Raw genomic sequence first — 16,995 nt, 5'->3', positions numbered from 1 at the left:
CATATGGAATAATATACACAGATTTATTCTCTTTCAATCTCTCATCTTTCCCCTTATTTCACAACACTTTTACAATTTTTTAATTCTCCAACTACCCCACTTACCTTTATTTTATTTAAGTCAGCTAAATTGCCTAAAACGTTTTTTGATCCAAAGTGTAAACCCACAATGTGACATTGAGAGTAATCTCAAGGTCCATTTCTGTGATTTCTTAAAAAAAAAAAAAAAGGTCCATTTCTGTGATTGCAACCACTACCATAGCTAGGTTCTTTCCAATTTTTGGAGATGTTAATGCACTGATCGGAGCATTTGGCTTGGTATACTGCCTGACATTTTCTTCAACTTGACCTTTAAACCACCCAAGAGAAGTTGAACTTTTTAGGATGAATCTCATCCTAGGATCTGTCTTGTTGATTATAGTAATCGCAGTCTTTGCAGCAACCAGGCAGATAGTTCCTAACTCTAATGCCGTTTATTCCTTGGATATTCCTTCTGATTCTTTGAGCTGAGGATGCCTTTAGTAGCAAACAAATCTTGGAAGTCATTACCAAATTACTAGGCTATAAATACATAGTCCTTTTTATTCAATACGATCATTGAAGCTAAGCATGGATGCCAATTCCATGATCTCAGTCCTAGAGTATTATTCATTCATTATTAAATTAAAAATGGTAAAATGATTAGGTATACTGTACAGTGATATATCCAATGTACTCTGTACTACATAAGATTAAAAACATTCTTTCAAACATTGGATGACAACCAATTGAAGAGATCGCATTTAAAAAAAAATTAAAACAACCAACTTGTATCAAATTTTAATAAATCACTTTATTACATTTTCTAGCCTGTTTTCACAGGTTCAAAACACCATGTACAATGTACAACTCTGCTGAAGATAACAAGAGAAGTTCAACGCAAAATTAACAACCTTGGCCAATCAAATTATCAGCAACACTTGACAAAATTTTGCTCATGAATTCAATAAGCTATGATTTGATTACCATATGTCCAAGTAGCAATAATTTGTTCCAAAATATAATATCCTACGAGTCAATAGCTTTGGTAATAATAGAAAATTCAGTCCTAATTCATATATTGAAAAATCAGTGATTTTTGGTAAAGAAATTGAAAATGAGCTTGTAAAAGGACAGTCACCGCTTTGATATGGCACTCTGGTTAAATCACTCAACTGAACTAATGGAAGGCGTCTGAAAAAGAGAAACTTGTAGGAAGTAGTTACTCTGATTCATCTAAATGTCCGTACCACTGTTGCCATTTAGCAGCTGATTCTTCCGGTGTCCTAAAAGACCAAATATGAAACTTTTCTTTCTCACGTGTTTCCAAAATATCCTGCATTCAGCAGATAACTTTCTCAGTCAGTCAGAGTAGAAAAACCACTTGGATGAAGATTCAAGAGTCTAAATAAACAGACCAGCATGCATACGGCAGAGGAAGAGAGGAGGGGGGGGGGGGGGGGGGGAGCGCCTTTGCAAGCAGGAGATCAATAACTTGCTGAATCTATTACTACACAAGTCATCAGAACAATTTATTGCTTAAGATACAAATTGAGCAGTAGACATCCAAGATCTAACAGTTGGTCTAAGCAAAATATTTACCAAGGAAAAATACTAGGACCTTGTTTTTTTCACCTAATAAAGAAAATAAGTTTCGGAAAAATGTACAGATAAGGGATACCAATGTTCATCTCACAGCTAGAAATAAGTTCAAATAACAGCTAGTAAGTTCAGAAAAAAGGATGTTCGGGTAATAAGAGCATAACCTAGATCTTTGCAAGTGCAGCTCTAAATCCATATAAGTAGAAGCCACAAGGCAACTTCATGATCTCAAAACATGATGAGACCTGTTTACATCCTAATGCACCTCTGAACTCCCTTTTAAAAATCTACAAAACCTTGTTCCACTTTTCCTTTATTTTCTCTTTTTTCCCCCTTCGTCAATGCAGATTGTATTATGCATATCCATTGAAAACAACCTCACTACCATTAATACTAATCAGGAAAAAGGCGGCATACATTCGGTAAGCTGTTCATCACTTCATTAGATTACTCTTGATTGCATTCACAACTCTTCAATGCATCTACATTAGATTACGATCTATTCTGTGAGTACCAGTTAATCCACATGATAGAATAATTAGGTAGATTGCTGGAAAAGCTTGCCAAAAAACTCTTCCCATTACTAGTTAGCTACACATGCTTTGATTATTTGGCTAGTTTTTTTCTACTACCTCCATTACATATTATTTGCAACGATTAGACATTTTCCCTCTCTACTTTATGTCAAATCGTTGCAAATAACATGTAACGGAGGTAGTAAAAGACTTATCACTAATCCTGCTTTAAAAAAAGGAGAAATTTTCATAATAGCATCAGTACCCTATGGCTTATGTAAAGCTTCTATGAAGAGGGTAGCCATCTTATCTACACAGTTGATCCAACATATTGGCAAGAGAATTCGATGTCATTTGGGATACAGTACAAGCGCATGGGTTTAATGATTTACACTTGCATGGAAACAGTCTCGTAAGAACTAAGAAGTTGAAAAAAAGACATTTGTCATCTACACTAGAACAAAAGAAGTATCCATGTTAATGTGTCTTCATGTACCATTACTGACACAATTGAAACCATAGGTGGTGCATCCTATCAATACTACTTCTGCAAATTCTATATATTACTCTAGTTTCAGATATCTTCATCCTTAATGAGTATAATCTTATAACTATCCAATTTGAATAAACTTCAGAGTGCAGAATTAAAACACATGGAGAGCAACAATTGTCCCATATCCATGGCACTTTAAAATCTTCTGTTGCACTTCAAATAAAGATTACTTATACACAAGCATCATAAATATTTACAACATTGTCAAACCCCTTTTTAAGAAAAGTGTCTGCTGTGCTGGGAATGGAGCATATTAAATTCGCTTATTGGGATTTGTTGCCACAAATCAAGAATGGCCAAGAATTTGGATAAGGTACAAAGCCTCCTCCCCGCAGAGGAATATAATCATAAAAATGTCCCAACTAGATGCAAGGTTGTCTCCATCCAAGAATTTAGTACTTCCTCCGTTTTCCTAAGTTCAAATCACTTTCCGTTTTTATCCATCTACTTAAGTTCTACTCTAACTTTATTCCTCTTACGATAACCTTTAACTCATTTTTCTCATTTACAACCCCACTTTAGGGAGCTCGATTTTAGGCCTTATTTGGTCGACAACATTAAATAGGGGAAGTAGAAATCCATGGGATTTGATAATTTGGACCGTTTGGTGGATACACAAAGCAAAAATGGAGCAATTGGAAATTCATGGGAAATTCGATCAACTTCTCACAATACATGGAATTATTTACCAAGCCCACCGCCCTCCCCTTCTCTCCTTTGGTCAATCAAAATTCAAGAGAACTTTAAATTCCTATATGCCAACCAAACAAGTTACGGAATTCCTAGGAATTTCATTAGGGAAATAACTTCCCATGAAATGCAATTTCCTACATTCCCCTGTCAACCAAATGAGGCCTTATGTAATAAATCCCTTACTCTCTATCTCTCTCACCTTCAAAGCAAAATACCCACATACATTGTCCCTATTTCCACTAGAACTCTAGAAAACAAAGGAAGGGAAATAACTTCCCATGAAATGCAATTTCCTACATTCCCCTGTCAACCAAATGAGGCCTTATGTAATAAATCCCTTACTCTCTATCTCTCTCACCTTCAAAGCAAAATACCCACATACATTGTCCCTATTTCCACTAGAACTCTAGAAAACAAAGGGTGTAAATAATAGGCAAGTAGACGGAAAAGACATAGTAATTTTAATTCTAGAGAACCTAATTCAGGGAAGAATGAAAAAGATACAAAATATGGATACTCTGCTAAACAAGAGTGAGGAGGCAAGGGATAAGAACAAGAAGAGTTTCTATGAAAAGTTAACAATTCAAACAAGTTCTTAGTGTTAAAGAGGTAAGCCCTTCAGGAGAGTGAGTCTACCAGATGAAGAGCTCATTGAGCTTATTGACCATTGAGAATTTCAATAAATAAAACTCAAATATCGTTTTCATAAAACATAACCCAATAAAAAATAAATAAATAAGGGGGTTCTTCCCTTCTGATTTGAAGAGTGATTACAAATTATTAGCTCAAGGAAAATCTGATAAGTTTGGGTTGGAGGCTTGACTGTTTAACGCCTTGGTTTAACAACTACCCAAGAAAAGATCTATGGAACACAAAAAAACTGATGTTTCCCCACTTTCAAAACCCCAAAATGTTTCTAAGATATCACCATTCTCATACTTTTGATACCCATAAATGGTTGGGACTTAAGGCTTTCCCATTCTTGAAACCCAACTAAGTTCATGTGGAGAGCATCATATCATTTTGCTTCAGCATTGATAATGACAAAGTAACCTTTAAGATAACGACAATAGCAGCACCTAAAACTCCTAAAAGTCTAAAACTGTTGATAAGCAACAGTGACAATTAATGCGATCATAAAAGGAAATTAAATTTCATGAGCAAATTACATGCTACTCATTAGTTACAAACTTCCAACCTTCCCCACCCCTTCCTTAAATAAATTAGGCAAGATTGGAAGTGGCTCGCCAACAACTAGAAAGAATAAAAACCAGTATGAACTACTGACGAGTGAAGAATGCAACTAAGAGATTAAAAAAATGACTGGAACACTAATTGATGGTAGGTTTATAGTTTTAACAATAGAAGCAAAATAGGCTTGACCAATTATCTGCAACATAATTTTTGGACAAACCTGCAATTCAGCTGAACTCTTAGTTTTCAAACTCAAGCAGTCAACAAGCTTACTCCACTTCCCTGAACAATTGTCAAGAACTCCAAGCCGATAATATTGCTGCACCTGATGAACTGGTGCTGTGAAAAACAAAATCAGTCATTAGCAGAAATTTAGATCAATGAAAAAAGTAGATAATCTGAAATGACAAGAACACAATCCTACATTATGGCTGAAAGCCTGAAACAATTTTTGAATATTATAATAGATTAATAATACAAGGTTAAAAGCAAGATTCAGCACAAATATCAGAAATCATCACTTCATCAGCAAGATAACAGAGAAGTTATCACAGAAGTAAGAACCAGAGTAATTTCCTTTATCAAATTGCACTGGCTGCATGGTAGTATTTCAATAAAAGTGTTGCGATTAATACAAAGTATTGTGACTAAGGACTATGCCAATAAATTACACACCAAGCAATCAACACTTTTCCCCTTAGAATCACTAGCTTTCCCACATTGTAAAAAGATAGAACAAGAATTACTGGTGCCGATATGGCGATATATTCCACATAGATTCCAATTGGAACTATACTCTAAATTCCCAAAATGAGTGAAATCTTTACCAGTAACTGGTAACCTCATAATTTAGAAAGAACGAATTTCAGAAATATGAAAATATGAATTACCGCAAGAGTGTTCAAGAAATTAATTTATTTGCACATATAGTCACAAAATTGCCATGTGATAAACAAATTTTGTATATCTCAGAGATTAACCTATATTTACCCAATTTGTAATTCATACTTATTTTTTCAGCCCAACAATTAGGAAAGCAATTAAATCCATCAAAGCTTTAACAAATGTCCATTATCCACCATTGAAATTCAATCACAACTCTAATTAACAACAAAAGAATAACTAAATTCACAATGAAACTCTAACAAAAGCAAGATCAAAGTTCAAAAAACTTCAACATTCATCAATTACCTAACATCATCACCAAGGGATCAACAAAAGTAAGATGAAAGTTGAGTGAAATCAAATGAATAGAGGAAGATTATTTGTTTGCACAAATTACATTAACAAACGAACTATTCCAAACATAATTGTAATTTCAATTCTGTCACAAATTTGATTTCAAAGAAGAAGAGAGAGGAGAGAGAGTACAGTAGCAAAACCAAAGGGCGTCGAAGCAAGGCATACAGGACAAGCGCCGCCGTGGAGCTTTAGTAGTCTTTACTTCCTCCGCCGCACTCATCGCCGGGAAAACCTTCTTTGACGGCAGTCTCCAACGGCGGAAAATTAGGCAACTGGTGAAATAATATTTATGTGGGTAAGATCGAGCTTTGTGAATTACTGTACTACCCTGAAGGCCTAAACAAAAAAAAAAAAAAAAAAAAATATTACTCTCTCCATTCAAATGTTAGACCTGGTTTAGTTAAGTAAAATTAATTTCACCCCACTAAAATTAAATAGATAAATCCCGTGTAATGCACAGTTTGTTTGAATTTTTTAAAATATATATAGTTTTTTCCCGAGATTTTAGAGCGCCACGTAGGATTTTATTTTTAAAAAATTATTAGAGCGCCACATAGGATTAATAATTATAAAACGCTACAATAGGATTATGCCACTGATGTGTCTATTTTATATAGTATTTTACCCCCGTCCCTTGGTCATAATTAGTAGTGTTTTTGGCTCTTTAGAGCCCACTTTTGTTACTAATTGGGGTTTTCTAGTGTTTTCGTAGATTTGGTTGACTTTTGCAGGAATTTATGCTTTTGGAGTATTTTCCCGAGATATTTTGGAGCAATCACGAGCATTGGAGAAGCACGACCAGAGTTTATAGCCCAGGGCCGGTTAGAGCCATCGAACCGGTGATTAAGGGCTCGGTATAGGTGATATCGGGGCATTTGGACCGAGTATTCAAGACCCAAAGAGGAAACCCAGATTGGCCCGAAGAATTGGAGCCCAATCGAAGTCCAAATAGTGGCCCAAATGAGCTGCCCGGCCAAAGAGGCTGGCGCCCGGAGGCGTGCCCGGCCGGGCGGGAGAAGCTTAGTCTGGCGCCCGGTGACGCGCCCGGTCGGGCGCAAGATTTGTTCTATGATAAAAAAGGCGTGCCCGATCGGGCGGTGCCTCGCCCGATCGGGCGCGTGTTTTATTAGTTGATGTTTAACGTAGTTTTAATTTGTTTTAGTTTAGGATTTTTGTACGGAGTATAAATACTCCTCCGTAATACGTTTTTAGGACTTCTTCTTCTTTTCCTCTTTACTCTTTCTTTACTCTCTTAATTATTCTCTTAGAATTCTCTCTCTAAACTTTGTTCTTGATTCTTCCATTAATTCCATATTACTTTTTGGTAACAATTTCTTCCCCTTTAACTTCAGTTATTTTATTTGCTTCCTTGATTATGCTTTTATTTATTTATTTGATTAGTTTAGTCATGATGATTTGTGAGTAGTTTAATTTCTAGGGTTTATGGGGATCTAATAAATAATATGTAGGGGTAATTTATTGTTGTTAATTATCAATGCTAGATTAATTTCCTATTGATTGATTTAATGCTCTGTGACTAGATTAGGCCTATCTTTTATGCATGAGTTTGACAATATTGATTCAAGATTCGAGAGATGAGAATTAATGTTTAGGTCTAGTTTCAATAGGCAGATTAATTTATAAATGGTTAAGTCGAGATTCGAGAGATGAGATTTAATAACGGTAGATTAATTCTGTGATTGTAATACGTAGCGAAAGCCCTTTACAATCTGGTTAATTGATGCATTGATGATTGACTATTATTGATTTTTGATATTGCATGATAATTTCCTATTGAATTGTTTTAATGTTTTACAATTGCAGCTTGTAAAAGTATAGCAATATTAAATTGATGAATCGAGCAGATGTTAATTTGATATTAAAGGCTATTTTCAATAAGAACTTAGATCTAGTAAATTGCGAGAGCCTGTTAGATCTATGTTGATTAATAAATTGTGAGAGCCTGTTAATCGTGTTATTTATGCAATGTCAATGATTGATTACTACGTTTTACCCTGGAGTATTATTTATTGGTGAACCTATGCCCTAGATCCTTTTATTCATTGTTTTCTCCCTACTCTTAATCTTCGTAGTTTAGTTTCCTTTAATTACAATATATTGGTTACTTTATAATCTGGATTATTTTAATTAATTAGGAATAGAAAGACTCGTTTCTCTGTGGATTCGACCCTACTTCCCTATCTACGTTAGTTAGAGGATTTAGGAATTACTTTTGATTAGGGGATACGACTTTACCCTGTCAGCCACCTAAGATTAGTTAACATGTCACGTAGGATTATAATTTATACTTAAATCCAATAAATAATTCAAGTGCCACATAAGCATAATTGACCAATGAGATTTTAATGGTTACATTAATTAAATACGAAATATTATCTTTAGAGATTAGAAATTTTATCTAATATTTTATAACAAATACGGAGAAAATGATATATTACGTACAACTAATAAAATAACAAATGTAATCACATAAATATGAAAAATATATTTTTTTAAAAAAATAGATCGACCCGTGCATCGCATGGGCTTCATCTAGTTTATTATATATTTAGATTAATTCCTGATAAAAAACTGATATCAAAAGATAATATTTTATATTTTTAATTAATTGAAACTGAAAAATTTCACTCGCCAATTTTGCTTACATGTCATTTAAATTATTTAATTACAAAAAAAATTAATAATCTCATATTTAATTGGCTACCACTAAAATTTATTATCTTGGTGCGCTGAAAAAAATCATATCTTACGTGGCTCTCGATAATATTTTATATTTTTAATTAATTTAAACTGGGAAATCTCATTCGTCAATTTTGCTTACGTGTCGTTTAAATTTAAGTTCAGTAAAAATAATTTAAGTTCAGTAAAAAATTATAATAGAAAATCAATAAAATTAATTTAAGTTCAGCAAAAATAATTTCAATTCTATAAAATTAATAAGTTCGGTAAAAATAATTTAAGTTTAGCAAATATAATTTTGTTTCGGCAAAATAATTTCAGTTCAGCAAAAATAAGGTGAAGTGAACTCGAAACCTCAAGAGCAATATGAAGCTCCTTACCTCAAAAGCAATATGAAGCTCTTCTCAAGAGGTATGGAGTTCATCACAAAGTTGGTCTTCCCTACCATCCTCAAACTCAAGGGCAAATTGAGGTGTCAAATTGAGAAATTAAGAATCTTTTTTAAATGGTGGTAAGCAAATGTAGGAAGGATTGTTCACTCAAGCTTGATGACACACTATGGGCCCTAAGGACGGCATACAAGACTCCAATTGGTACAACCCCCTATCGGTTGGTCTGTGGGAAGGCTTGTCACTTGTCGGTGGAATTGGAACATAAAGCTTGGTGGGCTATCAAGGAGCTTAACATGGATATGTCATTGGCCGGTTAGAAGAGATTTCTCAAGCTCAATGAACTTGAAGAGCTTAGATATGACGATTATGAGAACTCAAGACTATATAAGGAGAAAACCAAGAAGTGGAATAACCAATATATAAGAAACAAGAGCTTTAAAGTTGGAGATAAGGTGTTGATACTCAACTTAAGGCTTCGTTTGTTGCCCGGAAAGCTCAAATCTTAATGGTCGGGGCCTTTTGTGATTTTAAAGACAACTCTTTATGGTTTTTTTTTTGTGTTGGAGGCGGGCGATCATAAGTTCATGATTAATGGTCATCGTTTGAAGCATTATTTTTGCAAAGAAGAAGTTGGCTTGATTGAATGCTTTAGGTTTGATCCTTTGGATCCTAAGCCTCCCAATTGATGATATTTCCTCATGGTCAAGCTAATGACCTCATAAAGAAGCTCTTCTCGTGAGGCAACCCGACTTCTCAACCCCTTATTCCTTTATTTTCAATTTTTGGATGGTTTTAGTTGACTTTTCCTATGGTTCTTATCTCATGTTCTTTGTTTTCTCTTTTGTTAGGTACTTGAAATTTTTGGCCATGGAGTTTGTGGAGTAGGATTTGAGGTGGTTCTAACCTCAAGATACTTGATTTGGAGAGCTATGACTGCGTTTTGAAAGAAGGAAAAGGTGAAATGAAAGACTCGAGCCTTGGTATGCTGCCCGCGCCCAAGGAGAGCCCTCTACAGAGTGCTGCGGGCGCGACGGTATCACCCGCGGGCGCGGACAAGCAAAAATACAACCAATGCTAACTTCTTGTAGATGGCAAGCCGCGCCCGAAGAGAAGGTGTAGCATCACCTACCGCGGGCGCGACATTAAGACCCACGAGCGCGACTACCTAGTCTGCCGCGGACGCGACCTCATGACTCGCGGGCGCGTCGAAAGAGTTTATACTCAGTTTTTGACCTTTTTCTCTTTTATTTCTCCATATTTTCGCCCTCATCTTACTCTCCCTCTCTCTCTCTCTAGCTTTCCCCATTTCACTCAAATCGTAACCTTCAAATTCAATCAAACCTCTTGAAATCTCATCCAATTTTTTTTCATTTTTCCATCACAAAACATCAAATTCATCACGTTCACCATTTTTTCATCATCAAAGTTCCGAAATTTTCATAGTTCTCCATTTTTGGTCATTGAACCTTGGTTGGAATTCTTGCTATTGGGGATAGTTGGAGTTGATATTTGGCACAAATTGTTGGTATAATAATCTCCTCTCTAGTTTTATTTGAATTTTGAGCCTTGTTTTGGTAATAATATTTGTCATATTTTTGGATTAATTTGGTGAATTTTGATGTATAGATGGTATTTGTGTTGCAAATTCTTGAATATTCTTGGATAATTGTTGTTTGTTGGTGATTATCCGTGGTTTATCTTGGTTGATTTGTATTATTGGTGGATTGTGGAGTGTGTGAATTGTGAGAATTGGGTATAGTAAGTGGGCTTGTTGTTGATATTGGAGTGAATTGTTTGATCTTAGTGGTTGTGAAAATGGTGTTTGGTCTTGGTGGTTCAAAGAAGAGAAAGAGTGGTAAAGAGCCTCAAGGTTCAACCTCCCAAACCCCTCAAAACAATGAGCAACCACCACCACCCTTGCCACCTCTCAAATTCCAAAACTAACACCACAAGCCTATATATGAGAACTTACTTACCCGAAAACTCAAATACACAAAGAACTACCATCAAGATACAACAACCAAGCTTGTCATTGATGAGGATTGTTTGTTCCTATTCAATAATTTAAGGTTAGGTTCCTTAGTAACAAAGGCTTACCATACTTACCGAGAACCTACCCTTGAATTTCTCGCCTCTTTTGAATGCCATGCCATCAGAGCTAGGGCTGGCAAATGGATCAGGTCGGGTCGGGTTCGTGTTCGGGTCACCTAATTTCGGGTCAGAAACCCCTCAACCCGACCTGATCCATTTAAATTTTTCGGGTTGGAGATCCTGACCCGAACCTGATTATTTCGGGTTCGGGTCAACCCGAAATTAACCTGACTTTTTTTTTTCTCTCTAAATCAAGTTTCTTTGACATAAAACTGATTTTTGTAACAAAAGTTTATAAGTTTTCATTTCAACCCAAAATAAACAACAAATTAAAGTAACAATCCTAAATTCCAAATTAACGATTACAACCCAATTTTATTATACTTTTTAATTAAAAATTATACCTTACAAATCATACATTATAAGATATATAACAAAATATGAGAATAGTACTGTAAACATCATCTTCATCAAACCCTTACGTTCTTTAGTTTCACTAATTAGAACTTAGGCCTTGCTAGTTGATACTACCACTAGTACCGCCGCCACCATCTCTCATTCTTCTATAATTTAATGTTTGGGAAGTATGGGAACTGCCTACCCCTACCTTACTCTTGAATTGCAATATGGATCTCCATGGTTGAAGAGAGAAAAAAATTAAAAGGAAACTTGAAATAGGAGAGAGAAAGACCTTGATACGGCTGGATTGAGAATGTGAGAGGATTTAGGGTTTTAGTTTTATTAGAACTTATGGGCTTGGGCTAGTTTACTTTGGCATTTTGTGTGTGTATGTTTTTTTTTTTTTTTTTTTTTTTTTTTTGCTATTTAACTTATTTCGAGTTAAGTGGGTCGTTTTCGGGTTGAAAATTTCAACCTTAACCTAACCCATTTAATTATCGTCGGGTTCGTGTCGACCCATTTAAATTTTCGGGTCAAAAATCTCAACCCAAACTCGCTATTTTCAGGTCGGGTTCGAGTCGGGTTTTCGGGTCGGGTCAGTTTTTGCCAGCCCTAATCAGAGCTAATGATCTTTCCATCTCTTTTCAACAAGAAAGAAACCATGAACCTTCACCAATTCAATCAACACCTTGATTTTAACACTGATGTCGACCTTTTATTTCCCAAAGTTGAAAATTTCATGACTACAACCCCTTCATTGGTGAAAATGCATTTCGAGGATGGACAATTTCAATGCTATGTACTCCTTAGCTAGTCAATTATGCACTCTGCCATTCGTCTTCTTCACCAACTTCTTGGGTATACAGTTTACAACAAGCAATATTTAGGTAAGATAACCGCGGAGGAAATCCGAGTTTTGTGGCTTGTTGTTCAACCGGAAAGGGGCCATAGAGTGAATTTTGGTTTCCTTTTAACCAAGTGCATTGAGGCTGTTGTCACGGGGATGAAGACGAGTGAAATCCATTGTAGGGGTATGGTGACAAGGTAGTAGAGAAGTTGGGTCATTCGGCTAAGCTGCGTTCTTGCACCCCCATGGGGAAGGGTGATGGAAATGACATTTGGTTCGATATTGATCAATTGAAGACCATAAAATTCATTGTGGATACAGAAATAGAGGGAGGACATGGAGCTTGCTTCTTTCTTGAGCATCATTCTTTCATTCCCAATCCGGAGTTCACTTCCTTCACTAGGGAAGGAGTTCGTCACCTTTGGTGGATAAGGAGGGATTCGGGTGTCCTTCCTCAAGCAAGAATGGAGGATGATGGAGTTGGTGATGAGAATGGTAACAATGAGGCGTGGATGAAGATGAGGTGGAGGTCATTCCTTTTATTCAACAACAACAACAACAACAACGTCAAGGAAGAAGAAGAAGACAACAACAACAACAACAAAAACATCAACAATTGGACTACCAACGTGAGATGGCGGCTATGAGAGCAAAAATAAAGAGCATGCAACTTAACATGCAAGGTATGATCGCATTTCAACAACATAATTTCTTTCAAACTAATACAACTTTATGATGCTAGTGTGCGTAGAGGGGAGGTCACTACTCCAATTAACTATCCTTATGAGCAGACTAAACAAGGGCCCGTATGTAATAAGGGTGTGCCCATCGTAGGGGATCCTTATCCTTATATCCCCATGGACCTTTAAAAGCCTATGACTTTAAACTTGTTAGGGTGTATTAGGATTTGAATTCCTGACTGTTTGGGGGACCTTGAATTAGAGTTGATCCTATCATTATGCTTTTTTGTAAGAAACTAGTAAGGAGTCACCAATGAGTTTTAGGAAAACTCATAAACCTCGTTCATGTCTTTTTTCCTAAGTAGAGTTCAAGGGATATTTAGCACGAATCGTAAGTTTACCCATACCCAAATTGGTCTACTTGTACCAGAAATGGGTTCGACGGCAAGGGGTACTACAATAAAGTTTTCTTTAGGGGAATCGTTATTCTAGCCTTAGTGCGGCCGCTATTAGATCTTCCTTTTTCACAATTTCATTACCAAACAATATATGCAACGCGATACCTAAAAACTAAGTTAGTTGATTTTATTTAAGAGCATTTATCACGTAGGAATTACATTGCAAAAGTCGTTATTCTTTATTTAATTAATATTCATGAAAAGAACCATAAATAAACAATATTCACCTTGTCTAAAGTGATCAAACAACAATTAATTATTCAATTATATTCTTTATTTAACGCAAGATACTATGTGAAATTAATTAATTAAAAAGTTTGTTTAAAGTGATAAAAAAACACTAATTAATTAGTTAAAGGTTATTTAAACAAGAAAAGAAAAGGTGATTGATCTAAGTGCTCGGGAATTTACCACTTTTCCTTGCTAGATCTTCGTTTAGAACACTTATGGACTCCTTCTTTTTCGGGAACCTCCACCATAGTAACAAGTAATAAAGGGGATGAGTGTTTAGGATGAGAGGGTTGATAGTACACAAGTTCACAAAGTTTCTGCCAGAATTTCGGGTTAATTTATGTCTGATTAAGCCTCGTATTAAGCCTCTATTTATAGGGAATGGATGTGTTTAAGGTTTCGAGTGTGCTTCCACAGCAGGTGTCGTGCGCATCTGAATGGGTTGCGCGCGCCTGCTTAGCGTAAGTGATTCAGGTGCACTGATTAAGGCAGCGCAATGGTACGTCTTGCGTGCTGTATTATGGTAAGATTCGATTTATATTTTCATAAAATTCTGAATCTTCCGAGAGCGCATCATTAGAGGCTGCGTTGGGCGTCACGCGCAACCCTGTGAGTTGCGCGCGCCAGACCAGCGCGACTCTTTGAGATGCGTGCGGATTTTCTGCGGCAGCTTTTATTTTTAACTTAGGCGCCTCTAAGTCCGTCAAAATTAGGTTTAGCCTTCGGGTTTAAGCCTAATTACTGATCGATCTTAGTTAATTGGACTTTAATTCATTTTTTTTGGGTTAGGCTAGGTGTTTTGTTTTCTTGTGGCTCAATCAGTTGTCCATAAGCATTCTTCACGTTGATCAACACAAAGATGGTTTTATTTATCGTCATAGCACTTCCGGTCGGGACAGGAGGCCAAAAGTAGATTTCTAAAGTTAGCCCCCACTTTGATCGAGTCTATAATAGAAAAGTATCAAAGTAGCCAAGGAAATAAATTTGAGACTCATTCTGCAAAGTTCCCTAAGAACAAAGAATAATCTTTCAGTAGTGTTTAAGGATGTCGAAACTATCTTTGATTTGCTAAGTGTTCGAGACAAGTAGCTACTAAGGCTAGACAAATTATTTTCTAGACTTAACGCGCTAAAAATTCTAGATTGATCCTTTGCAAATGTAGAATGCTTTTACACGTAAAGGCTGTCCTAAGTGATGTCATGTCATGAGAAGATATCGGTTTAAAAAAGAGTAAAAAGGATGATATCCTCTCAATTATGGCATCGTTGATCTAAAGTCCCTCGATATGTCATTGAAACTTTAGTCCATGATTTTAACAAGTTAAAAGATGATAAAAGAGAGGTGTTTCGGCATTTGGAGCCTAACACTTGAATAGAGGTTTTGACATTCGCTTGCCAAAAACAAGTATTCGGGGTCCACAAGATAGAAATATATGTCTTAAGACTGGAGTCATATATCCAAATCCAGTAAGAGAGAAATAAAGTCGGCAACTCTCTCAGCAGTTTTGTCCACAAGATGAAAACACGCGTCTCAGGACTGGGGGCACGTGTCTAAATAGGTGCGACTTCGACATGTTGCTCTTTACACATGGGGTGGACGGACACCCTAACTGTTCGGTAATCCGATCTAGTAATCTCACTAACTACCTGTAGACACCCATTTGTGTCTCCCCAAAACCAAACCCAGTGATGAGTACCTTTCACGTCGAATCATAATCGAATGAAGTGAAAGTGTGGAAAGTTTAGTGTTGCGGATAGTTTTAATTTCTTTTCTCCTCTCTCTGTTTTTTGAAAACTTATTTTAAGAAAACAGCCAATCTAGTTTGCTTGGTCCATGATATGGTTCCAATAGTAGTGTAGTTGGATAGGGCTTGACAAGAGCTTTCCAGCGATATATTATAAGCCCAATTCCGATAAATATTGAGGAAGTTATGGCCAATTTACTGAACCGGGCCTGGTTTGAGCCTTATATGCGGCCCAATGATCTAGGGGAGAGTCTAATATAGATTTATCATTCCTAAAGCAATTAGGAATGGTTTTAGTCTTCTAGATTCTTCTAGAAGGTTCTTTTCATTCCTAATTCAATTAGCATTGATAAATTGACTTTTGTTGACTTTTCAGAGTTTTAATTAAACTTAAAGAACATTTTTTGAGGAAAAATACGATTTTATCCTCCTCTTCAACAATTTTTATCTGATTTTAAGAAAACGCGTGAATTTCTGAATCAGCGCCAAACGCCAGCTGTAGCGCCTGGCGCTAATGTTGGCGTCTGGCGCCAATAGCCAGCGTTGGCGCTAATCTCGTTTTATCTGCGCCAGAACTCTGTTTTGATATTTTATCTTTTTGGCTGATTTTTCCTATAAATAACGTATTAAAAACTCCGTTTTCGATAATCAATTTTTCATCTACATTCATCAACAATCATCAATTCTCCGATTCTCTCTATTTTCACCAATCCTTTCTTTCTCTCTTTTCTAAACTAGCTTTTCAAAAATACAAAATTCCGCATTCATTAGATCTAGATACACCTAGCCATATTTGAAGTTGCCTTCGCCCTAGACGTGAAAGGTTTAATTTCTGAGGGTTTGGTCCCAAATCTCTCTTTCAATTATTTAATTTAATTGTTTGTTTATTATTTTCCTTGAAGTTACTAACGTGTGTATTTTGTTATTAGAAAGAGGTACAAGGCATCAAAGTAAGTGTTTGAATGATTTTTATTGATGTTATGATATAGAGTTCATGCTTAGGTTATTATTTTGATTCCTAGTATCATGTCTAGGGTAAATTTAATATTAAGTATGATTAAAAGTATGATGCTTCCTATGTTCTTCGTAATATTTATTGATGTTAGTATCATGTTAGGGTTAAAGATTTGATTTTTATTGCTTAGTGACATGCTAGGGTTTGTTATTAATCTTATTAGTATCATGCCTAGGATCTTGCTATTATTATTATTATACTTTAACATGATTATAATTATGATTATTATTATGTTGCTTGATATTTATTTTTATTGCTTGATCGCATCTTTTATGCATGTTTAAAGGGAATTTGTACTTGTAATCACGCTTAATAAGATAATTAATAATCTTGTTTAGGGTTAATTTGATTATAATTCAAGTGATCGCCAATAATAGATTTATTTGTGCATTAATATTCAACCAACATAGATAAACAGGTTTAGGGTTAATCCTATTGATTGCATGTTAGTCAGAAAGCGCACATGAATACGATCAGAATAAAGTAGAGGCCTATTATTAGGGCAGGTTCAATCTCTTTTAGGTTGGATTTGTACCTTCATCCCCGAACCCTTATTTGGTTCAAGACCTTATGGACTTGATGATCTCTTGGATCGTTAAGGGGTGTAACCTTCACCACGTGA

At 35.8% G+C, this 16,995-nt stretch overlaps 1 protein-coding gene across 2 annotated transcripts; it reads right to left on the bottom strand.

The window, feature by feature from the left end:
• Positions 1–827: 827 nt before the first annotated feature.
• Positions 828–6,105, bottom strand: LOC145584790 (uncharacterized). 2 transcript variants are annotated; one of them, XM_081641589.1, is made up of 3 exons: positions 5,982–6,081; positions 4,795–4,913; positions 828–1,353 (listed from the first exon to the last, which is right to left on the bottom strand). In XM_081641589.1, the coding sequence occupies exons 1-3, from the start codon at positions 6,034–6,036 to the stop codon at positions 1,240–1,242; spliced, it is 288 nt and encodes a 95-aa protein (XP_081497715.1). In that variant the 5' UTR covers positions 6,037–6,081; the 3' UTR covers positions 828–1,239. The 2 variants fall into 2 exon arrangements, with proteins under 2 accessions (XP_081497715.1, XP_081497709.1); XM_081641583.1 differs by having other exon boundaries at positions 837–1,353; positions 5,946–6,105.
• Positions 6,106–16,995: the final 10,890 nt, after the last annotated feature.

Source organism: Chenopodium album, chromosome 2, assembly GCF_948465745.1.
Source record: "Chenopodium album chromosome 2, dcCheAlbu1.1, whole genome shotgun sequence".
NCBI classification, from domain to species: domain Eukaryota; kingdom Viridiplantae; phylum Streptophyta; class Magnoliopsida; order Caryophyllales; family Amaranthaceae; genus Chenopodium; species Chenopodium album.
The sequence above is the reverse complement of the archived record's forward strand: the minus strand, read 5'-3'. Positions and strand labels throughout refer to the sequence as shown.